The following is a 23819-nucleotide window of genomic DNA, read 5'->3' as shown; positions in this document are numbered from 1 at the left end:
TGAAATACATGATCAGAGGAGCTGAGGAGGCCCTAATCTTGCCAATGAGCAGTCCGGCACAGCTGCAGGGATAAAGTCAGAGTATGGGGCCACCAGTATATTAGAAAAACTCAGGCCTTGCTGATTGGATTAGGTATAGACAGGATGGGGGGGTGTCAGGGGTGAGGAAATGTCATCTTCCACCATTGTGTGTGGCGTGGTGGTCCTGGGATCAGGAGGTGGGGCAGACACACTTGGTCTAGCGGTTCGCTGACCCACAAAGGATGAATCGGAGGGAGTGAGATGAAGAATAGCAACAAGCAAAAGCGGCGGTGAGAGCCGGGACGTGGAGCCAGGCCAGGCTAGCGCCTCCCAACCGCCCGCGTTAGCTAGTGTCACATTGAGTTGCACGATGGCAGTTTTAGGGAGGGAAAGAAAGAGAGAGTGAGAGGACTAAACCGGGCATTATCTGTCGACTTAAAGGTTTGTACTGGTTCCTCTGGTAGGAAGAGCCGCCCGTTTAAGTGTGATTGAGCGTGGCTTACATGAGGATCAATGGTTATCCTCTCGACTGTTTTGTTTTGAGGTTTCGTTTCTGTATTTACTGTGAGGAAAAGAAGAAGCCATTTTGTTTCGCAAAGCAGCGAGCCAAATATCCCCCTGGTTGTGTGTCTGGCGCTGTCGGTGTGGGTTATTCATTCGAATGGACAAACTCCTCCCAATTTAAAAAATACCTTATTCCATTCCACACATTTTTTTTTGTTAATTTTGTACAACATTAGGGCTAAAGATTAGTTAAGTATGGTAAACCTGTCCAGCCGCAGTGCCTTCTGGGACACGAGGAGCACCACGGCCATTTATCTCCAACTCTTCACCTTTGGGTATTGGCAACATCCCATTTGGCTGATGATCCCTCAATCAGTGGCGGAGTGGCTGTTAGCGGTGACAGTTGTATATTCTTACACGCTGAAACAGAGGCGAGCGGGCGACTGTTGATTCGCGAGAGTACCACCATGTTTAGTCAGGGCCGAGGTCACCGGGGCTCGCCGCGAAGAGCCGGGGTCTGAAGTTACACATTTTAAACAGACGTGGGATCTCAAGGAAGTGACATTCCTGCCAGATTTTTTGCTATTTCTCAGCAAATCCAGGACCTCCATTGACATTAGACTCTAGCTCGAAACCTTTGGGGTGACACCAGGTAATGTTCTTTTACATTTGGCACTTTTAATAGATTTTCCTGTCATTATCCACCTATTTTGTTGTACTCGCACCCTTTATGGTTATCACGGGCGCTTTCAGAAGCTACATGCACATCCTGGAGAAACTCTCATATAGTGTAGTGAGGGTTTTGTTGTCGTGGCAACCACATGTCCGTCTGTTGAATTCAGTCAGTTATATCGATATCAGCTGCAATCGGTTTGATAAATAGATTCATGTCCTACGTGAGCGGTTTGGTGTGATGGACGAATAGCTTGATGTTCAGTCCAAAGTGAGAACATGCCATGAGGTTAAAGGTCAGGACTGAAGAGCGAGTCCATCCTCAGGACACACAGGTGTCACCTCTCCTTTGCCGAACAGTTAAACTGTCCTTCTGTGTGATAGAGTTCAATCGTTAACAAGTAGTTGCTTTTGCATGGCAAAAAAATGAGTGTGAAAAAAATGAGTGTGAAATAAAAACAGGTGGAACTCCAGAAAACGAAACCTGAGAGGAGGACCTACAGATTCAGACAGAGGAGGAGCAGAAGACATGAAAAGAGGAGGAGGAGAAGAAGAAAGAAAGAAGCAATCAACTTAAGGAAAAAGTAAAAAAAGAGATGGGTCGTAAAAGCAGGGAGAGCATTAAGACCTCACATTTGAAGATTATTTAAGAAATTAGGAAAATGAAATCCAAATATGTTTCACATGTAAGTGTTTTAATTAAACCTATAAATTGAAATGCTCTATTTTCTTAATCTGGAGAGCTCTAAGAGTTCAAACTCTGAGGCTGAGGGACACTAAATCCTCATTCTGTTAATTATGGCTGTAAGAAATATTTTGGATGAGTGAAAAACTACTTGGCGGAAAGCGTCCGTGAGAGATGCTCCTGGGAAATTATTGTTTTTAAGTGAATAAGTTGTCTCTCCCTCTGCAGAGCGAACAGGGATTTTGAAGGGGATTAAAATCAAAACAAACAAAATGTCGAAATGAGGAGAAGAGCAGGGGAAGAATCTTTAAAAAGGGAAATCAATTTCAAGCATGAACAGAAACACGGAGACGATGTGACGAGGAGGCGAGATAAAGTGGCCAACTGAACAGGCTCGTCCACGCTGCTGCCATTTGATTTCTGATGTGAGCAGAAGAGCCCTGATCCAACTGTTGACACGAAGGTGGAGATCATATTAAACCTTGAACGCAACCACGTGACTAATGTTGTCGCACGCAGCGGCAGACAAGAGATGTGACAACTAGCATGAGCCGCAGAATATAAACAGGCAAATTAGACTGAACGGCACAAATAAAGCTAAAATAACATGCAATGTGTGTTTATTTTAAGAATCTCATTCTAAACATTGATATTAACACATAACTACATCAACAGATGCAGATTTTCTTTTTCCCCAGCAAAGTAGTCTCTCAGTAAAGTGATATTAAAAATATTAGTAATAATAATACTGACACAGAAAATGGCACAAATAGATTATTCTATTGGCAGTGACCTTTCAGGGTATAATTTTCAGCATAAATATCCACTTATATCTACATGGTTTTATGTGCTGGGGGAGTTTTAGTTGTTGTATTCCTTGTTTGTAATAATAGTAATATTATTACTATAATGATGATGATGATAATAATAATAATAATAATAATGATAATAATAATAATAATAATAGCAATAATAACATTATTATTAGTGTTGTTGTGGCAAAATAGCTTATTATCAAGCCAAAATTTTAAAACAAGGCTTGCAGACAGTGATGGATCTTGGTTGGATTTTTGTGATTCCATTATTCTGGGACGATTTACTCTGCATAGATCCAATAATCTATCATTAAAGTCACAGATAAAACTCAAAGTGACAAGTTTACACTTGAACTGAATATAAAACAGACACTGAAATGAGAATCCAGGCCATTTCTGCATGCTATTTTAAAATTAAAATGTGTCTTTGTATGATTCTTTCAGGCTGTGAATGATCTGTCTTTCCTCTATTTGGGTGATTTGATGCAACGCTGCGCCCCCTAGTGGAGCTGCATGTCTACTGCATTCAGACGGAAGACCATAAAGTCAGGTAAACACTCAAATGTATTAAATAATCCTGTAGAGTTATGGACGTCAAAAGAACTAAAGAAAATTATTAAATGGGTCAAATTTATAAGGAATTACCCCTCCCTTTATTAAAAAAGAAAGATGGTTCAGTTACAAACACACAGGGATAAAATGACTTCTACATCTTCACAACAAGGCCTGCAACAAAGGCACGTTTTCTTTGGTTTTATTGTGTTTGTTGGAGAAATTTGCTACTTTACTCACAAACTTACAAAAAGTAACTTTATTTTCAGACATTTCAATGAATTATGTAGATAAAGTGAGCATAATCACCATCTGCATGTCAACATGTTATTACGCCAGCATTATTTTACTCGCATGATATGAGTGGTTGAAATAGCACCACATTACTTTTGTCGAGTCCTGAAATTGAGTGCTGGCTGTGGGTGTTCCATGAGCCCTTGCGTTGCACCAACTTGTCAGGGCAGGACAGAACTCTGGGGTGGGCAAATCTGCTCCAAGTGCCCCAGGGACTGGGGATTACCCCGGGCTATTGGGCTGCTTCCAAACAGGTGAGGAGACAGGTTAGACATGACTGACTTTGTCGGGCCGTCCAGGGCTTAAGCATGTGCCTTTAAAAGCATCTCGGTGGGTGTTCCTGCTGCTCTCCACTGGCACCCCCTGCTTGTTTGTTTGTCAGTCATTAGACAGGCATGTTCTTAATCTGAATGGTAGTGATTACCGGGTCAGACGAATCAGGCTAATTGTGTGTGTGTGTGTTCTGGGTGTAATAATAATGCCACCACTTTGTGTTAATGAAGTCAAGTTGGCTGGTTTTGTCCTTCAGTGACAGGGATCGTCACTGAAATCCTGATTTTAGAAACTCATTGTGACCAAGCTGACATTGATTCCGGCCTCAACGACAGACCTCGTCCATGCTTGGGAATTTGTGCTTTAATAAAGCCCTAATCACTGCTAAGCATTGTTTATTTTCTGCTGCCCTTACCCCAGGGCCACACAAACGTTAACCCCTCTGATGGTGTGGTTTCTCTTAATGCCCCACATATCCTCTAAATACCATCATTGATGCAGGATTTGCCTTTGATCATTCTGCTCATTAATGTTTGTGTAGGTGACCTGAGTCGGCCTCTGGGGAACAACTTTACATAAAATATAGATATTCTTTTTAACCTATTCTAAATATCTTTGATGCCTTTTCATAGAAAAAGTCAGAACATAATAATTCAGTTCCCATCATAAGGTTAAAAGAAACTGAACTACGGCGCCCCCTAGTGGGAATTAGCGTTTGTACAAGCAATGGCTGAATATGTCGATATCAATTCAGCTTTATATAATATCTGGTCATGAATGTCAATTTAGGAGGTGTCTCGGTGCTAGACATCTAAATAAGTACCAAAAACATCCCATCCTGTTTATCACTGCCTGTCACTGATCTTCTTATCGGGGCCAGATTTCCACCGTTTGCTCAGGGAGCATCCCATTCAGGCAAATGTGTTTGCTTATACTCTCAAGACATGTGGGCTTAGGCATGAAATATCAAACAGGACAACTGTTTAATGGGATGCATCCGCACAGGAACACACACTGACACACAGCTTAGTGCTGCTATCTTTGTGAGGCCTTTACAGTCACTGGTTACCCTTTAACTAACGTTAACGTTGGCCAAAGCATCCCGGATGTGTTTAAATGTTGTGAATTATTTATAAGGCTGAGAAAAATTGGGACTCCCCAGATGAACCACAAACCACATGGACCCCACACATGCAGAAAGACACACACGCACAATTAAGCATGCATCCAAATGCATACACATGCTGCATTTCCTGGAACGCAAATGAATCTGCAAACACCGCCCCCACCCCCCCAATCCCTCCATACCTTAGCCTCCTCGACATCAGTCCTCCAGCATGCCTGCTGAATGATCAATACTGGCACTGTAGGATTTAAATTAATAATTTGTGGAGGAGAGAGCTGTGAGTAGAGTGGGTGAGACAGTGGATGTGTCCTGTTGTGTTCAGGGAGCTGGGGGGGGCTAGATTACCCATGTGCCAGGGGAATCTAATGCAATTACGAGTGTTTGCTTACACCATGTGTCCCCTTCCGTCTGCGCAGCGGCATCGGGACTGCGCCCGTCGCCATCCTCCCATTCAGCTCACGTGTTTGTTTTCAGTATTTGCACCCCCAGCGCCCCCCCCACCCCACTTGTTCCTGTCTTCAATATCGCTAATTAAAGTAAACCAATAAGGTTGGGGGAGGACCCAGATTGAATTTTCACCAGCAACTCTGAAGTCAAAAGGGGGAGTTGTGTGGGAAGGATGGAGGGGGTGATGGTGGGGTGTCGCCTGCAAAATATACATTATTTATAGGCTAATGTAAGAGAGAATGCCACATGGGGAGGGAAAGGTGGTTTGTCTAAGAGATTAGCAGTGGCCTGCTTATTAGCTTTAGCTTGCTTTTTTCAATCATTTGCACATTCTTTAAGACCACAGATAGATAGATAGATAGATAGATAGATAGATAGATAGATAGATAGATAGATAGATAGATAGATAGATAGATAGATAGATAGATAGATAGATAGATAGATAGATAGATAGATAGATAGATAGATAGATAGATAGATGTTCTCCCTGTTGTTCTCAGGGATTTGAGATGCAAACATGGAGCAGGCGGGCGGTGACAAAGAGACTTCTGCTCGAGCGACCGTGATGAGGTGGTGGATGTTGTTGGTTCTCACAGCGTGAGGTTTTGGGAACATCCCCCACGTCCACACCTCCCCTATTATCACATATTTGATGTTAAAATCGCAGCTAAAGTTTAAATCTGTGTGTTGAGCCAGTTGAAACATTGACGTGAGTCAAGCCACTTTTGCACCCCTGGGGCTTGTAAATGTAATTCTGGGATGGTGATTTGCACAGGTTAAGGGCAGGGGTTGCACACCAGGGGCGTGCTGAATTTACTCTTGCCAGTGTTGCTTCTCCAAAACCTTCCAGGACTTCAGACGGACACACAGAGTGGCTACAGAGTGGAAATGCGCCTCCTCCTGCACGTCTAGCAGGATCCAGAGGCGTAAAAGGCACAAGAAAAAAAAAAATGTGTTCACCTGAAAAGTAAGAAGACATTAAATAAAACACGGCCCAGAATCCCGACTTTTCAACGGAGGCCTGAACTCATCACCATGTTGCTGTGCTGGAATATGATGACATGATGATGTTCTGCGTACTGTACACTTCAGTTAACTGGGATAAACTATATGTAAACAGTGATTCATGCTCTTCACGCTGACTGAACGCTGCAGGCTGCTGCAAATACATCTGAGTAAATGTAAATCCAGTTTCCAGGCGGATCCAGCGTGTGTAAGTGCAAACATGTCAGCGTGATGGTTGCTAATGGATAACGGCCTCACCGATAACCTACATCTCAAGGTTCTTCTTTTGCGCCGTGGTTATGTGCCAAATATATATCTGCTGCTCAAAGTAGTTTTTTCCCCCTTTCTTGAGTCCATTTGTGTTCTGGCAGCAGGCCACAATGGAGCGATTTGGCCTCATCTGTGGACAGCAGTGAATCATGGGAGGAGAAGAAAGATTACGTGCTGGCTGTGAGGGTTGCAGCATAACAAGGTGAGTGTGAGTCACCAGCCACGCGTTTGGATCCATGATCCGGGAGCAGAATATACCCTGGACGGGTTCTTCATCACGGCAGATAACAGAACAAAATCACATCAGCCTGAAGCACCAGTTTTGATCCTCTGTTGGGCTCAGGTTCGACCGCTGTAGCAGCCACAATCACACAGCCACCGTCGGATGTCTGTATTTCCCTGGTTTGGATGATAGCTGGATCTACTCATGTTCATGCAAATGTATATTTTACACATCTCACAGTCCAAGTATGATGATTTATTTCCCAGGTAAAAATCATACATCTCTTATTAAAATACCCAGACTGAATGTTTGTGATGTCTTTAAATGATGTTGTGGGAAATTTTCATCACAAAATTAAGAATTAGGTATGGAAGGTGACTTATGTCAAAATCTTCAGAGTATGTTTTTATCAGTTGCTCCGGGGACCTGATCCCACTGTGTGTTTGACCTTAACTCTCCAATGACCTTTACGAAGCACCCTGATGTGGTGGTCAGGTGACAGTCATGTGACTGGGGCAGGAAGTGACTTACAGAAAACAATGTCACCTGTTCACAAACATGAAAGCGCTCATTCCAAAAAGCTCTTTTTAAACACCAGGCAACTTTAAACACATGTTGTCAACAACAACATGTCCAACATGACTTTTAACCCGTTCGATATTTCTTATTGAGATCAATATAAAACAATTTAAAGAATTGGATAATTTGTGTTATTGAGCAGTAAAAACGTCATGTAAATTATGTGCCAATGTTATGTTCCCCCATGATTTTCCTTTAAAGGCAAATGGCCTTGTGTTGTCATTGTTTGATAAATGAAACATGAAAAAAAGCTAAAAATAATGTATTAAATGAAGGTATGAGTGTAAAGGTACTTTTATCTAGTTATAGCTAAAATAATGGAAGATTTCCATTCCTCGGCTTAATTGTAGATTTTTCCATACATGACTGAAACTAGCAATTTCAGCCCAATTATATTCTTACAACAACACACACAAACAAAACCCTTTACTCAAACATTCCCAGGACTTAGCCAGCCCCCTGTGGAAAACAGGAGTGGAAAACTGAGCAGGTTTGGGAGGTAGCTAAATCTCCCAGTACTTTCCTCGTGCTTGTGAACTTCTTTTGGGGGATTAGGGGGTAAACACACAAGGTCTGAGAGAAAAGGCTGCCCCTTCCTCCAGTGCATAGCCACATGAAATGATTCTGTTGACTCAGTGTTGGCACATTGGAATGAGGCATTGTGGGAGTTGAGAGAGGGCTGGAGACGGAGGCTGCCGAGTCCAGGAAGTCAACCGTTTGAGCCTGCAGAGCTGTGGTGATGTTATAGAATCACCTTTAAATTTCAGCTTTAACTCAGCCACACGAGGTATGAGATTTGTCGGTAGTACATAATAGTGCACGTCATCTCATGCCGCAGCGTTTGACTCAGCCCCAGATGTGTGAGAAACCTTCAGCATGGCCAATGAGGCAGAGCAAACAAAGGAGCGCCCTGATAGCACCTCGCAGCTAATCTCTCAATTACTACATTACTGCTGCTGTCAGACAAAACACAACAGCAGCTTAGTGCTGTCACACACACACACACACACAGACAACCCTTCAGATGTGCTTGTGTGTATTGGTGTGTCTCTGTGGTAATAACTGTGTGGGCTGTCTGATGCCATTCTTTGTTGTCTCTCTGTTGCAACTTCATTCTAGCACACAAAGGTGGGCACAGTTGATTGGGCTTAATGTAAGCCGCTCAGCGATTGGAGGAGGAGAGCATCACGTGATGCAGCTGCAGGGCACCGGGGTCAACAGCTTGTGTCCCACAAATATTTCAGTGCCGTGACCCACAGTGCTCTTTGGAAGATTCACAGCATGTAGCAGGATTTTTTTTTAAATAAAATGTAATATATCAAACATGCCGACTGACGGCCTGCTTTAAATATGTACCTTTAATAATGTGGTGACAACATAATTATCGGAGAAGATATTTGTCATTTAGGGTATTTTTGCTGCTAGATTGATTTCTTATAAAAATATAGTATTTCTGATTCCTCTAATGGTATTTTGTTCACTTATTTACCTGCATGTTCCTCTTATCATACCCCCCACCCCATATTTAACAGAAACATTGAGACTATATAATAATTGAAATTACACATACAAAAAGCAAACAGACATTACTGATTTAATGTAGTCATAAACATAGTCAACTATGCCCAAATTGTGTGGCTCCAGAATGAAATAAATTCCCCCGAATGTTCTGCTTAAAATCACAACTTCATTGGCTTCAATCATCTCAGGAAAGAAAATCACTGTGAACAATGAGAAAAGGGAGATTCACAATAAACAACCCAATTAAAGACACTAGAAATCATTTGTTGACATCAGCTCAAACACAATTACAAATGTTTAAAAGTCTATACTTTGTGGTATATTTCAAACCGAGCAAACACAGCAGGATGTTGCCTACGCCTGGTTTGTTTTGCTGTTTTCTTTTTAGGTTTTCTTTAGCCATCATCTGTCTGTCACACAGGAATAAAGCTTAATAAATAAGAAGAAATCTTTTGATCCCAATCTAAATATTGCGAATGACAAGGCGGCTTTTTCTGACTTTTTCCTCTCAGGCACGTTTTTATTTGTGTGGTGACATTTACCTTAGCTGGCATTTACGTTATTTGTCAAACATCTTCTACTTGGGTGTGACAGAGTTATTGGCAGGAGGAAGAAAAAAATGAAAGAGTTAATAAAGAGTTGTTTTTAATTGATAGCTCGCGACCATTCAAAGGCATGTGAGTCCGAAACGTATAAAACGCTGGAGTTGTAACTCAGACGGGCTGTCCTGGGATCAGTTACAAAATGTTGTGACAGTTCGAGAGGTTTGGGAGGTCAGGGTGGGAGCGGAAGGTCCCTGCTGTGGATGGTTTTCCCATATATGAGACCCAGAGTCAGACACGTCCCCACCAAAGCCTTATAAATCAGAGAACATGTCCAACGTTTACAGATGAGGCCGCCGTCCAGCCGCCACCTGCCAAAACCTGTCTTCCTCCTCTTTTGATCGTCATTCAGCTTTCCATGTTGCTTTCAGAGACTTCGGGGTTCTACGTATAATCTGTGATTGATGGCCTGCAGGTAAAAGAGGTCAGTATGAAAGGAACAGCTCTTCTTTAATATAAGATGGAAAAGCAGGGAGAATTGGCAAATCGGATCCAATTGGGACTTCAATAAGTGCTTCTTCACCGTGTAGAAGAAGCCTTTGTCTCCTCCTGATGGCTCCCAACTGTTGTTTTAGCCCATCTCAATTTGTAGACTCTATTTAAATCAATATATAATATTACCAGGGATGAAATTTGGTAAGCATGACCACATGAAGCAAATATCCTTCCTGGCCAAGGACAGATTCGCCCATTTGGTTCCTGTTTATACCCCGTCTTCTATACATACAAGGTGTTTAATTCCAGTTTACACATGATATCAGAACCACAATCAGAGTAGCCGCCAAGTGAAATAAATGCAGATGTTTATATTTGACAGGATGTTACAAAAGCTACTGCACTAGCAGCACATTGTACTTGATAAAACAAGTGCAATTTCATTATAAAGGACAACAAAACGATCACACATAATCAGAATTTAATTTGTATCAGAATGCAGTCAAACGTATCCTTGAAACTTAGATAAAAGTTGGAAACAGACGCTCAAAAGCTTTTATTTGGTGTAGGACTGCCATCTAGTGGACGAAGATATAATTGCTACAAGTTAAAGGCGGTGAACAATCATAAAGGGATGGAGCCTCAGGTTAGTCTTCAGGCCACAGACTGATAACTGCGCGGATGCTAAAAACAAACACAACAGAGGAAAGAGTCAAGATAGTCACCATACAGAATCATTAATTTTTAACAATTTTTTAGACAATTCCAAAGGATAAAAATGTTTAACAACCCAGAGTTGAGAAACTCAAACTCAAGAGATTTACTGTTATACATGTGCATTATTATTATTCCATGATAACTATAATAATTTTCCTTTAGCTGTAGTTTAACACAATATATCTGAATAAATCATTTAAATCTTTGCGCAGTTTGGGCTCAAAGCCCATTGTTGCCTCCTGACAACTACATTTGCAGCTACAAACCGATCAAATCTCACCTTTCTCCTCGTTTCAACATGTCAAAGGCCTCATTGATTTGATCCAGTGGGAGTCGATGAGTGATGAACTCATCCAGCTTCAGCTCTTTGTTCATGTAGGCGTCCACCAGTTTGGGCACATCCCGCACACTTTTCAAACCTTAAAATAAGATGGTTGTACTGTTTTACATCAAAATCATATGTGGATGTGCACTGAAATATGGTGGTAGCTATCCCTCCTTTTGTTATTAAAAATGATATCAGGAATGAATCAACTGTTTTTCTACCTCCAAAGTAAGTCCCCTTTAACGTTCGTCCCATTAGGAGCTTTTCAACCAAAACATTCATTTCTTCGGTTTCTGTCCAACCAGCGATCACACACACCCCCCAAGCATCTCTGGTGGACTCCAACGCTGCTCTCTAGGACACCAGCAACAGTTGATTACACATACTTATACATTCACAGACTTAAAATATGCCCTACCATGACAGCCGGACTTCCCACACACTCAATGGCATAGTCCACCCCTCCATGTGTCATCTCCACCAGAACCTCCTGGATGGGCTTCACGTGATCTCTGGGATTCACACATTCAGCGGCGCCGAGCATTTTGGCTTTGTCGAACTTGTCTGGGTTGATGTCGACCCCGATGATTCTTCTGGCCCCTGCAGCCTGGCAGCCCATGACGGCAGCCAGTCCGACAGCTCCGAGCCCAAAAACAGCACACGCTGAGTCTTTTTCAACCTGAATGGCAGCAAGTACGGAATCACTGAAAAAAATGTACCTACGTAAAATACAACTTTCCTTAATTTCACTAATTATAATTTTACCTTCTCAGAAAATATAATTTCATATTTTATTCTCAGGCAAGATCTATTTGCTTTACTCTTGTTTTGAGTGCCAGGTTTAAAGCTACACTTGATGCATTGACCTTCATTTTAGCACATTTTGGAGGCAGATATTTTAGTACCTTGGCTGCATTCATAGCAGCACCATAACCTGTAGAGACGCCACAGCCCAGCAGAAAGACTTTGTCCAGTGGTGCGTCATTTCTTATCTTTGCTAGTGAGGTATCAGGAACCACAGTGTACTGGGAAAAGGAACTGACACCCAAGAACTGGTACACCTGCTGCCCCATGCAGGAGATCCGGCTCGTACCATCAGCTAAGACGCCCATTTGTGTATTTGCCCTGAAAGCCACAAAACAGAACTAATTTAATCATTGTAATTATTATAATCATAAAGTATAAAAAGGTAATTTTAAAGTCGTAATTTAATGACCATGTAAATACCCTACTCTTTCATAAAAGTAATATGTATATAGTAATATGTATAAACGTATGTGCATGTGACAGTGGAATCACCAGTTCTTCTTGCAGTGATTTGTTTTGGAACTCTTGCATCGTTCACATTCATCACACTGTGGCAGAAACAGAGGAATAACTTTGTCACCTATAAAATGGTGCAACGGCACAATAGACACATTTTGGTTAGACATCGTTGGGGGTAAGGGGCTCAGGAAACAGAAAGCCAAATCATGTTGTGGGCTGAATGACGCACCGGGAGAAAATTTGCCAACTTCCGGTCCGACGCTCTCTACTATCCCTGCTGCTTCGTGGCCGAGAACTGATGGGAACGGCCTAAACTTGAGAGCTTTGTTGATCTGATGCAGGTATTCACTGTCTGTATGGCACACACTTGTAGCAATGACCTGTACAAACAATTTGCATGCATATCATTAAAAACATGAACAATACAAATGTTATAAAGCCGATGTATGGAGAAAACAGTGGGATGTTATCTTGGGAAGTTATCTAGTTTACTAATTACACTTTTACTGCTCTGTAGACCATTTTTGGCTGCAGCACACCTTGATCCGGACTTCATGGGCTTTTGGTGGGGCTACCTCTACCTCCTCAATGCAAAGAGGCCTCCCGGGCCCCCATGCAACTGCTGCTTTGCATTTGATCACCTAAGAGAAATTAAAACAGTGCTGGGTGATATTATTGTGATCACTCAAAGCTGCTCTTTATCCGGTAAACAGCACTCAGAAATGTTCGTCACAATTTGGGCAGCAACATTTTAACTTATGCATTAGATTACATGCATAGAATTAACTTTTATTATTAGAGTACATGAACAGTATACACTAAAATACGTCAAACAAGTATTTATTGCCCTTACCTGACTATTTGTCGTCATTGATTACTGGTTTCCGAAGACGTCTGGCTGCCTTTCAATAAAATACAAATACTTATTACTATATTGTGGGTCCTTTTTTAAGCACGGCTGAGGCGAGTTTCGGAGACAACACATATACTGTATTTTGGTTATTTTGTTCGTTTTAACGGCAGCTGTTTCTTTAAGATTTGATTTTACGACGATTTGCGACACTAGAAGACAACTTTACGACAGCCCCTGGTCACACGTGTTGTCATCACATGGAAGTCCACAGGAGTAAATACCAACGGCTAGCAGATCGACTTTAATAAGTTAGTTATTTTAACTGCGTGTAGAAAACGTGTGATGCACTATTTACTATACCTTATAAGTGCGTCAGCAACCTTTTGATTTGTGAAGGAATTGCCACGTAATGTTATAATTATGAATGGAAACTTTGATAGCATGTTACTAGCTAACGTTAACATGTATGCATTGATGCTAATTCCACAGTGGTCTAACTTTTGCCTTCTTGTGAACATTGTTTTCCTCTTGTCTTTCTACAGGGCTTGAATAGAGATGTCTTTCAGAGGAGGTGGACGGGGTGGTGGAAGAGGTGGAGGATTTAACCGAGGTGGTGGAGGTAGAGGCGGCGGTTTTAGAGGTGGTGGAGGATTTGGACGGGGTGGGGGCAGAGGCGGTTTTAATAGGCAGCAAGACTATGGTCCACCAGAATACGTTGTCGGTAAGTTGTTGGTAGTCTTATCAGAGATGTGTAAAAGATCCTTACTTAATTTCAGTGATAGGATTAAAATTGCACTAAACAAGCACGATGCATGCAATGGGAAGTGCTAAAGGTTGTAGAGTCAAGCTGAACTTTACCAAACCTGTGTGCTGCGTTTTCATGGATTAGGGTCATGTTGGACAGGGGAAAATAAGCTTGTTCCCCGTGTTGGAATGAATACAATCATTTAAATAATTCATGCAAATCCATAGTATACAGTATTAAATATAGCATCATTTTAGTGTGTCACATTCGTATGATAGCATGTTTATTAAAAAAATATATATGTATAAACAACATCCATCCTTTGCTCCTTATCCTTACTCTCGTAAATGCACTAATATTTAAACCAAATGGCACCATCTGCTGTTTGTGCGCGGTGCTGTAGTTTCTCTATTTCAATGTTTGTCAGGTTTTGATGTCCTGTTTTAAACGTGTTGCACAGTAAAGATCAAGACGTGTTTTGATATTTAAAATAGAATATGTTGTTCTTTGTCTTTTCTACTCTGCAGCACTTGGGGAGTTCATGCATCCATGTGAAGATGACATTGTATGTAAATGTACAACAGAGGAGAACAAAGTTCCCTATTTCAATGCACCGGTATATCTGGAAAACAAGGAACAAATTGGGAAGGTGGATGAAATATTTGGCCAGCTGCGGGGCTTTGTATCCTTGATTTAATGACAGAAATCTTAAAACAAATGAGAATTTAAATAGCTGTTTTATTATCTGTGTAAAATGCTAGAAAAAACCTTAACCAACCATGCAGTATTTTTCAGTCAAACTTTGTGAAAACATGAAGGCGTCATCTTTTAAGAAAATGCAGAAGGTAAAAAAAAAAGTACAATAGTTTAATTTTCACCCTATTTTTTCTATCTGTATGTATAAATTTGTCATTTTAGTTTTTTATAGATCCAATGAAGCTTCTCCCACTGCAAAGGTTCCTCCCTAGGCCACCTGGAGAGAAGGGTCCACCAAGAGGAGGTCGAGGTGGGGGAAGGGGTGGTGGTCGTGGAGGTGAGACATTTAAGCAATCTAAGTCCGACTGATCGTCTCTATAGTTGTGAAGATGAAGTTGTAGTTTATATCATGTAAAATAAATCATTTTAAAAGCCAACATTTCTTATAATTAGGCGGCTTTCGAGGCCGTGGCGGCGGCTTTGGAGGTGGCCGTGGCGGCGGCTTTGGAGGTGGCCGTGGCGGCGGCTTTGGAGGTGGCCGTGGCGGAGGGTTTGGAGGCGGCCGTGGTGGTGGCTTTAGAGGAGGTGGAGGACGTGGATTCAGAGGTTTCTTCTTTTTTTCTAGTCCTCTTTAGATGGATATTTGTCTTAACCTCAGAGTGAATATATTATTTTGTGACCTGCAGGTGGAAGATGATGTGGCCGTGATGATCTGTATCGTTCCATTATCATCTGCAAACAACACATTTTCCAACAGGTGACCTGTGGGCCTCAGGATATTTACTTTTTCTAAGACTGAGTTGTGATTTTTTTTTTTTTTGTACCAGGTCTGAATGTGACAGATCCTGATTATTTTATTTAAAAGGGTCGTGCGTGTGTGTCAAGTGTGCGTGAATGACAGTGTGTATAAGATAGCAACAATGTGCCATGTACAAATTTTCTGACACGACAGCTCCTCATAAAACTTCATAAATGCCTTTGAAAAAATGTTCATGTCCACAATTTGTTAAACCGTAGAATAATATTGTTGCTTTCTTTATTACTGTGTCTAATAAATTTAAGAAAAGAAAATAGGCATGTCATTCTAATTTTATGCAATGTTTTTTCTTACCAAATATTACATTCATTTTGATTTGGCCTGTAATGTTTTTGACTGTGTTTTGACAACCATATTTAAGTGTGTGAATTTTGTCACTTTGATAACTCTTTCTAAAACATCTACACAATAGAAATCAGTGAAGTCTTTTTTAATTAGTTTTCTCTATTACAACTGTTGGAATCAAGAACCATCACAATATAAACAATGATACAACATGAGTGAGGGAATATTAGATTTGATTTTTAGGAATGCACAGATCCACGATCAATAGTAGATTTTGAATCTCTGACGTCAGGCTTTACGTATTGCGCAACACTCGAGTCGTCGTTTCTGATTGGTCAGTAGGTTATTTCCTTTCTGGTCGCGCGGAGCCCCACCCTCTCGTGCTGGCGGATTGGACATGGAGACAGTTGGAAAGGTAGAAGTTCCCACCAGCGTTACTTTGACAAATTTAATTTTTGCATCTTTGCTGCAGATTGAGTGTGCGAATGCGTGTGTTTTTAGTTGCCAAATTCAGTTCTTTTCTGTAGCTTAGCACGCGATCCTGGGTTTAATGACCTATGCGCCATAACGAAGATAATTTTTATGTCCGCTAGACAAAAGCGTCATATAATCCAGCTCGTTTTTAGATGGATAGATTTTATTGTCTGCACCATTGTCTGTTTGTGAACTAGAAGTCTAGTTCAACTCTCGAGTTTTGCCCAAGTTTGGCTCAGATTCAAAGTGCAGCCTGGAGCTGCTAAAGCTCCGTCAGTGCTCGGCTGCTGTTGCACCAGTGGGGTAATGATTGTTGCAGCTCCGTTTGAGCTGCTTCGGCGTTGTTGAACTCACTACCTTTTCTTTTCCCCCAATCTACTTGGCTCTCAGGTGATCAAGTGCAAGGCAGCTGTTGCCTGGGAACCTGGGAAGCCTCTCTCCATAGAGGAGGTGGAAGTAGCTCCGCCAAAGGCCCATGAAGTCAGGATCAAGGTATAGCAAAAGTCCAAGACTTGGACTCCAAATCACCCACACAAATACGGCTTAAAATAAATTCTGAAAGGAAAGAAAATTCATGAGGTCGTGCATATTTTACAATTGCCTCCATTTCAAGCCATTTTGTGTGTTCAGGTCTTTGCCACAGGGGTGTGTCATACTGATGCTTACACTCTGGGTGGGAGTGACCCTGAGGGCCTCTTTCCTGTTATTTTGGGCCATGAAGGCGCAGGAACCGTTGAAAGTGTTGGTGAGGGTGTCACCAAGTTCAAGCAAGGTATGAAAATCTTGCAACAGTTAAAATCTGTTTAATCAAAAGCCTGTTTTGCAAGGCATTTATTTCTGTCTTCCCCCCCCCAAAAAGGTGATACTGTCATACCTTTGTATGTGCCTCAGTGTGGTGAATGCAAATTCTGCAAAAACCCCAAGACCAACCTTTGCCAGAAAATTAGGTAATTTATGCATCCCTCCTTTGCTGTTAGCTTTTTTTTTATTTTAGGTTGAAACTGGAACTCGTAGCCAAAGGCAGCTACCCTCGGGTTAGGAAAATCAAAGCTCAGTCATCACCGGTGTGAGAATTCTTCATACCCTTCTCTGAAGTTTTACAGCAGTTCAGTTTCATCACATGTACATGAAAAGAAATCATCAGTTCCCCATGCTTGCACTCTGCAGAATAACGCAAGGCCAGGGCCTGCTTCCTGACAAGACTTCACGCTTCACTTGCAAGGGAAAGCAACTGTTTCACTTCATGGGAACCAGCACATTCTCCGAGTACACCGTTGTGGCTGACATCTCTCTGGCCAAAGTGAACGAGAAGGCTCCGCTGGATAAAGTCTGCCTCCTTGGATGTGGTATTTCTACTGGATATGGCGCTGCACTTAATACTGCCAAGGTGAGTGTCGCAGGTGTTGGGCCATCAGGTCTTTCCTTCAATGGCTGCAGGGACATTTTATTTGCTTTGCATCTTGTTAGAGTCCTTTTAAATGAGTTGTCTCCCTTTGGCTGTATGCACATATTTTAACACAAGAGGATGAGGGATTTGTCTTAATTTGCAGTTTTTCCTGTTCACCTGGTTCAGGAATTCGGATGTAAAACTAATGACAATGCCAAAAGATTCTGCTGCCAAGTTCTTATGTTTGTTTACTTTTTGTGATAATTTTTCACTGTCTTAGTAGGAAAAGAGCAGCACCTGATAGCAATGTTTAACATTTACATATATTGAAAAGAATTTGCAGTACAAAGTGTGCTGTATGTAAAACTACAGGAAGTTATAGCTGTGTTATCTATCCATCCATCCATCCATCATATAAAAAACAGCAGTGTCTTTAGTTTGATATTCTTCTTTTTTACATCCAGGTTGAGCCTGGTTCTACCTGTGCTATTTTTGGTCTTGGAGCTGTTGGCTTGGCTGTTATTATGGGCTGCAAGGTTGCTGGGGCAACTAGGATCATCGGCGTGGACATCAATCCAGCAAAGTTTGAAAAGGCCAAGGAGTTTGGTGCTACTGAGTTTGTCAACCCCAAAGACCACAGCAGGCCCATCCAGGAGGTGCTGGTGGAGATGACTGATGGGGGGGTCGACTACTCTTTTGAGTGCATTGGAAATGTGCAAATCATGGTATGAATTATTTTGGATTTTTTTTAATAGCATCTATACTACACTGTAGATCATAGCAGTCATCATCAGTATCACAAATACTAAATCATTTGTTTAGAATAGGGCTCAATAATCATATTCAGTTAAGCAACATAAGTTATTTTTGCAGGATTTGATCCCTAAAATTTTGGTAAATGAACAAGAACTTCAGTTTAAATCCAAAAATGCAAACATTTATTAAAAAAAAAAAAAAAAATTGACATAAGTGAGACAAAACATGTTACAATTTCAGAGAGCTGCTCTGGAGGCCTGCCACAAAGGATGGGGGGAAAGTGTCATCATCGGTGTAGCCGGAGCTGGCCAGGAGATCTCTACCAGGCCGTTCCAGCTGGTGACGGGCCGTGTTTGGAGGGGCACAGCCTTTGGAGGTGACTGCGTCTCATCCAATGTGCAGTTGAACAGCAGGATTCCATCGACTGTTGTGGATTATTTCTGCAAATGTAGCCTATATTACAGAACCCAGACTGCTCAAGGGGCCTTAAGAAAATTTTATGTCTTCTTCCACCTTATCCACAAGTGCATTTTAACTGTTTTCTGCCTTACAACATTCCACTTTGAGTTAGAGCGCAGGTCTTTTTTTTAATCCTTACAGATATTCTGCTGCTGAGAAATAATTTTTTAAGACATCTCTTAAGCATCAGTATAATTTAATGAAAAGGATAAGTTATTGAAAATTCAATTTGTGTAACTGTTTTGATCTGCACTCCTAGGGTGGAAGAGTGTGGAAAGTGTTCCCAAACTGGTGGAAGACTATATGAACAAGAAGTTGAAGGTGGATGAGTTTGTGACTCACAACCTGCCTTTTGAGAAGATCAATGAAGCATTTGACCTCTTGCATGAAGGAAAATGGTGAGAAGATTAAATCATTGTTGCATCATTGCACAAAATCATTTATTTCCCAGTTTATTGCAGTCTAAAACAGTTTTGTCTCTCATTGCAGCATCCGCACAGTGCTGACCTTCTGAAGCACCTAAAGCGTTGTCATCCTACACATCTGTTCATTAGTGTGTCCTTCAGCAGCTGCAGCACGCGGATGACAATTTCTCTTTGTCTGCACTCATTTTGTTAAGCTTAGGTTTTGAATAAGTTTTATCTCAAAGCTGACTAACAAGCAAAGAAACGAATAAAAACAACATTTAACAATAAAAAAAATTAAAAGTCATGAGAATTTTTGCTTGTCTCATAAGGGTCTGATCACAGTATGGACACCAATATGGGAAACGCACATGTTTGGCATATTAATTTGTGTAGCTATTCTTAAAGTATTTAAACACACTAACAAAAGGACAAATTAGTTATTCTGATGGGTACTAGTATCTATCAGCTCCTTGCTGAGTTTCTATAAGACATTCTCTTAAGACAGGAGGTATACATGGGCAATAAAAAAAACTCCCATATTAGGTCGTGTAAAGCCACTAACAACGTATTTCAACGATGTACTATGATTAGTTTGAAAACGGAGTTTTCAATACCTATCATAAAATTACCTACTTCCGCGTTGTCCCTAATCAGTGCGCATGCGCAAGAAGAACCAATTAGCTATTTCAACGCGAAGAAAACTGTCGCGAGTTTTAGAAGATGGCGACCGCTTTGGTGGTAAGTGTCCTGCTGCGCACCGGTGGCTGAGATGCTGAACTTACTTACGAGGGATTCGCTTCGTGGTCGACAGAACATGTTGCATTTCACTGTTTAAAAAAGGAACAACTGGCTTAGCCTTGATAATTCATGGAACTTCCTATTTAAGCTTTGGTTGGTGAAAGAACTCGGGAGCCAAGCGAGTCCTTCCAACTCACTAGTACGTTTTTACGTTTTTTACGCAAAATTCTCCCCCCGCTTGTCAATTGAATGACACTGAAATTATGTCGCCCATATTCAGCAAATTGACTATTCGGGACTGACGCTGCGCAGGGCCGTGTTTGGATGCAGGATGCAGGATGCAATGCATGAAAATGAGCCAAGCTTCCAGGTAACGTGGTGCGTTTGTTCGCAGGTGTTAACTTCAGTTCCTGCAAATCCCGAAAAGGAAAAGTGTGAAACATCTATTCAAAAGGTCTTGAGTCCCGATAAGTATATCAAGCATCCATTACAAAACAAGTAAGGAAAAAAAAAAGCTTTACCTGCTATTTAACGATTTGTTCTCTGGTTTGGAGTGTTGTCATGAATTGTGTGTTTTTTAATTGGTCCTGGCCTTGAGTGATCTCTGATAAGTAATTGGAAGGTGTTTTTTCTTTCCAGGTGGGCTCTTTGGTTCTTCAAAAATGACAAAAGCAAAACCTGGGAAGCCAATCTCCGTCTGATCTCCAGATTTGACACAGTGGAAGATTTCTGGGCGTAAGTATGGAGATGTGATTGTCTAGAACACGCAGGGTACATTGGCTACATATTTAAATTACTTGTCAAATTTGCTCTTATAAAGACAAAACTTGGTGGAACAAGATCCCCTTTGTCATTTACAGATTATACAATCACATTCAGCTATCGAGTAACTTGATGTCTGGCTGTGACTATTCGCTATTTAAGGTAACAACTTTCATGTTACTGGTTGCCAATAATGCTCCCTAAAAGCTTCATAAAAAGCCTCATAAAACTAAACTTTACCGCTGCCTTTTGTTTTTAGATGTTTTGTATTGTTAAATCCACAGGACCCTCATAAAGTGTCAGTGTTTTATAGTTAATGTGCACTCAGAACTGAAAATAAAGCCCATTTAGTTTATAGGCTCTTTATAATTCAGGGCTGCACATTAGAAATGAGTCAAGAGTATAAAACAGGATGTTGTGATTCGTGATTGAATGTAAATAAACTTAAAAAGGAATAAATACGAGGATATAGCGTTACAAATGCAAATAGTTGTGGAATGTAAAATCATAAACTGTCATGTCATCATAAACCAACATGTTGGCAAATCAGTGCAGTGAAGAATGTTGAAGGGCAGAGAGTTTGGGGGGGGCAGCAAGGGAAGCGCTGTCCAACCAGGTGAAAGGGCAGAGAGGCAGACATCAGAGAGCATGAGAGGGCGTGTGAGGCTGAACCATCTCAGTGAGGTAGGAGGGGGCCCGGTGGTAGAGGGCTTTGAAATGGTTTTGTTTGATCGGGAGCCAGTCGAGGCTCTGGAGGACGGGGGGGGGTGATGCCTTCTGGGTAGCGGGAGGTTGTGCAGCAGAGTTCTGACCAGGGGTCATGGGGAGACCAGACAATGGTTCTGCTGCGAGGTGACAGATTGTGAAGTAAGGTTCCATCTGCAGGGAAGGAAAGATGGCTGGAGAGGAGGCAATTCGGGTAAGAGCAGGCTGTTCTGGTGATGTGAGGAGGGGATCAGGGAGGTGTTGTCAAGGGTAGGGTGGGGTGGAGGGTAGGGAGGTAGTTGGTTCATATCCAGGATTGTGTTGAAGGCAGGAAGTTGAGCATGGAGGGGGTGGTGGACTTGATAGGTGTGACGTCCTGGGTGGTGTTAACACAGATTAATCTGGTTCACTCGTGTTTGTGCCCCTCATGATCATCCCGTTTCAGTGGAGTTTGCAGATCCTCTGCAAAGCTGCTCATGTTCAGTCACGTGCATTGAACATCACATTCACACATACATCAGAAACATCTGATACTAATTCACACTGTGATGGTTTTCTTGGGTCACATCAATTCCTGGTCAGACCTGGCGCTCATCAGTTGTCCAATATTGTCAGAGAGTCTAACAGCTAGATTCTCCTGCCTTTTTTTCTTAAGACATTTTCAGACATCTGTATTCATGTGCCCAGTGAAGCACAGTGGAGTGCATATGGATGTCGAGTGGTACCTTGACATCCATATGCACTCCACTGTGCTGCCATCTTCGCTGCCCCAGCTTTTTGTGTGTACAATGGAGAAATGATGTCTGTATTTGTGACATGCTTGGCTATGTGCAATGTATGGTTTTATGGATGCAGGATGGGATTAAGCCCATGTGGGAGGATGAAAGGAATCGACGAGGTGGTCGCTGGCTGATAACCTTGTCTAAGCAGCAGCGTAAATCAGACCTGGATCAGTTCTGGTTGGAGACAGTGAGTTCAGGTTTCTTTTTTTTTTCTTTTTTCCTAAAAGCACATATATGAATGTAAGGCAACTGTGTGTTTGTCCTGCAGCTTTTGTGCCTCGTGGGTGAAGGTTTTGATGATTTCAGTGACGACGTATGTGGAGCAGTCATTAACGTCCGTGCCAAAGGGGATAAAATAGCAATATGGACCACAAACTATGAAAACAAAGAGGCCGTCACGCACATAGGGTGACGTTACTGTGCATGGTTGCAGCTCATAATGTATACCTACAGGCACCATGTCTCTTTATCTAAATGTCTTTCTCCTCCTTTTTTCAGGCGAGTTTATAAGGAGAGATTAGGTGTTCCACCAAAAGTGATCATCGGGTACCAGTCGCACGCAGACACAGCCACAAAGAGCGGCTCCACAACCAAAAACAAGTTTGTTGCCTGAGGACCCTGGCGTCCGCGCTGGTGCCGCCAGCATCGATTCTCCGTCCTCTCACCAATGTAGCAGAGACGAAGACGCCTCCTTTTTGTTTTGTCTGTTCCACTCCATCAAAGCCTTTGTTGAACGGCACGTCTGCACGGGTCAAATGTAGCACTAGAATTTTGAGAGCTTTGTTGTTTTTGTGAAGGTGTAAAAACGCTTTGGTGAATAGATTTTTCCAAACGCCACCGCCTCTTCTTTCCACTTTTGTCTTTAGTTTTTGTTTGAATGGGGGAAAAAAAGTGAAAAATAAACCGAGAATTGTTAGAACTGAAGGTGCAGTATAAATGTTAGCTATTAATTTTTCCACAAATCTGTCATTTGTGTTGAAATGTAAAACCTAAATGTACACAAAGCACTTTATCCTCAGTTTGATTGTATGTATGATATGTAATATATAAATCATGATTCCCTGCAAGACAGAAAAATCTCACCATGAGTAAATAAGGAATCTAAAAGCCATTAATTTGTATTACTATCGGCTATCGTACTATCGGCTGTTGGGTACCAGTAATTGAACGCATCACACGAGGCCTGAGTAACACGCCAGCTGTGCAGTGCTCCTCTCATATATCCTTGTCTGACAGTGTCTTCCCGTCTCTGCCTGCTATTATGTGTCATTTGGGCTCTGCTTATGGAGCATAAAGGGATATCTGTAGAAGCTGCCACACTTCCTGTGCTGGCGTGAGACTGCTTTTATGGTCCCACACAGTAACTGGACGCTGTGTAATTGATGTAATCAATCAAGGGTTGTCACGGGCAACAAGAGGAAATTAGAAAAATCAGCAAAGATGTCCTCGGAGAGCAGAGGGTGGAAAAAGGAGTCAGTGAAAAGGCCTTGGAGGTGTTTCTGCGTAAATCGGCGCCATTCTCCGCGTTTGAATGAAGAGAATCTGCTGTTTCATCTGCGTCTGCAGGGCTCAGAAAGATTGTGGGTGTCACAGGTGAAATCCTCAAGGAAATTTCCAAAGC

At 41.8% G+C, this 23819-nt stretch overlaps 4 protein-coding genes across 6 annotated transcripts; 3 read left to right on the top strand and 1 right to left on the bottom strand.

Moving 5' to 3' along the window:
* Positions 1–10488: 10488 nt before the first annotated feature.
* On the bottom strand, positions 10489–13344 carry LOC101080063 (alcohol dehydrogenase class-3-like). Of its 2 annotated transcripts, none has more exons than XM_003970641.3 (9): positions 13186–13344; positions 12872–12973; positions 12562–12712; positions 12366–12453; positions 11972–12191; positions 11485–11745; positions 11288–11420; positions 11022–11160; positions 10489–10708 (listed from the first exon to the last, which is right to left on the bottom strand). In XM_003970641.3, exons 1-9 carry the CDS (start codon positions 13201–13203, stop codon positions 10672–10674), a joined length of 1149 nt encoding a protein of 382 aa, XP_003970690.1. In that variant the 5' UTR covers positions 13204–13344; the 3' UTR covers positions 10489–10671. The 2 variants fall into 2 exon arrangements, with proteins under 2 accessions (XP_003970690.1, XP_029703022.1); XM_029847162.1 differs by having other exon boundaries at positions 12832–12973; positions 13186–13340.
* Positions 13345–13403: 59 nt separating this feature from the next.
* gar1 (GAR1 homolog, ribonucleoprotein) lies at positions 13404–15714 on the top strand. Its single transcript, XM_003970640.3, has 7 exons — positions 13404–13493; positions 13728–13906; positions 14458–14612; positions 14716–14775; positions 14849–14963; positions 15080–15232; positions 15313–15714. The coding sequence occupies exons 2-7, from the start codon at positions 13741–13743 to the stop codon at positions 15321–15323; spliced, it is 660 nt and encodes a 219-aa protein (XP_003970689.2). The 5' UTR covers positions 13404–13493; positions 13728–13740; the 3' UTR covers positions 15324–15714.
* Positions 15715–16038: 324 nt separating this feature from the next.
* On the top strand, positions 16039–19515 carry LOC101064925 (alcohol dehydrogenase class-3). The gene is made up of 9 exons (XM_003970577.3): positions 16039–16143; positions 16593–16694; positions 16833–16974; positions 17062–17149; positions 17370–17589; positions 18054–18314; positions 18586–18721; positions 19064–19202; positions 19294–19515. Exons 1-9 carry the CDS (start codon positions 16126–16128, stop codon positions 19316–19318), a joined length of 1131 nt encoding a protein of 376 aa, XP_003970626.2. The 5' UTR covers positions 16039–16125; the 3' UTR covers positions 19319–19515.
* A 338-nt stretch (positions 19516–19853) lies between these two features.
* On the top strand, positions 19854–23269 carry eif4ea (eukaryotic translation initiation factor 4ea). Of its 2 annotated transcripts, none has more exons than XM_011610942.2 (7): positions 19854–19949; positions 20344–20447; positions 20589–20684; positions 20810–20873; positions 22272–22385; positions 22467–22606; positions 22697–23269. In XM_011610942.2, the coding sequence occupies exons 1-7, from the start codon at positions 19932–19934 to the stop codon at positions 22809–22811; spliced, it is 651 nt and encodes a 216-aa protein (XP_011609244.1). In that variant the 5' UTR covers positions 19854–19931; the 3' UTR covers positions 22812–23269. The 2 variants fall into 2 exon arrangements, with proteins under 2 accessions (XP_011609244.1, XP_029703023.1); XM_029847163.1 differs by lacking the exons at positions 19854–19949; positions 20344–20447 and adding exons at positions 19975–20148; positions 20230–20319.
* Positions 23270–23819: the final 550 nt, after the last annotated feature.

Source organism: Takifugu rubripes, chromosome 14, assembly GCF_901000725.2.
Source record: "Takifugu rubripes chromosome 14, fTakRub1.2, whole genome shotgun sequence".
Taxonomy (NCBI): Eukaryota; Metazoa; Chordata; class Actinopteri; order Tetraodontiformes; family Tetraodontidae; genus Takifugu; species Takifugu rubripes.
This window is presented reverse-complemented; position numbering and strand designations above follow the sequence as displayed.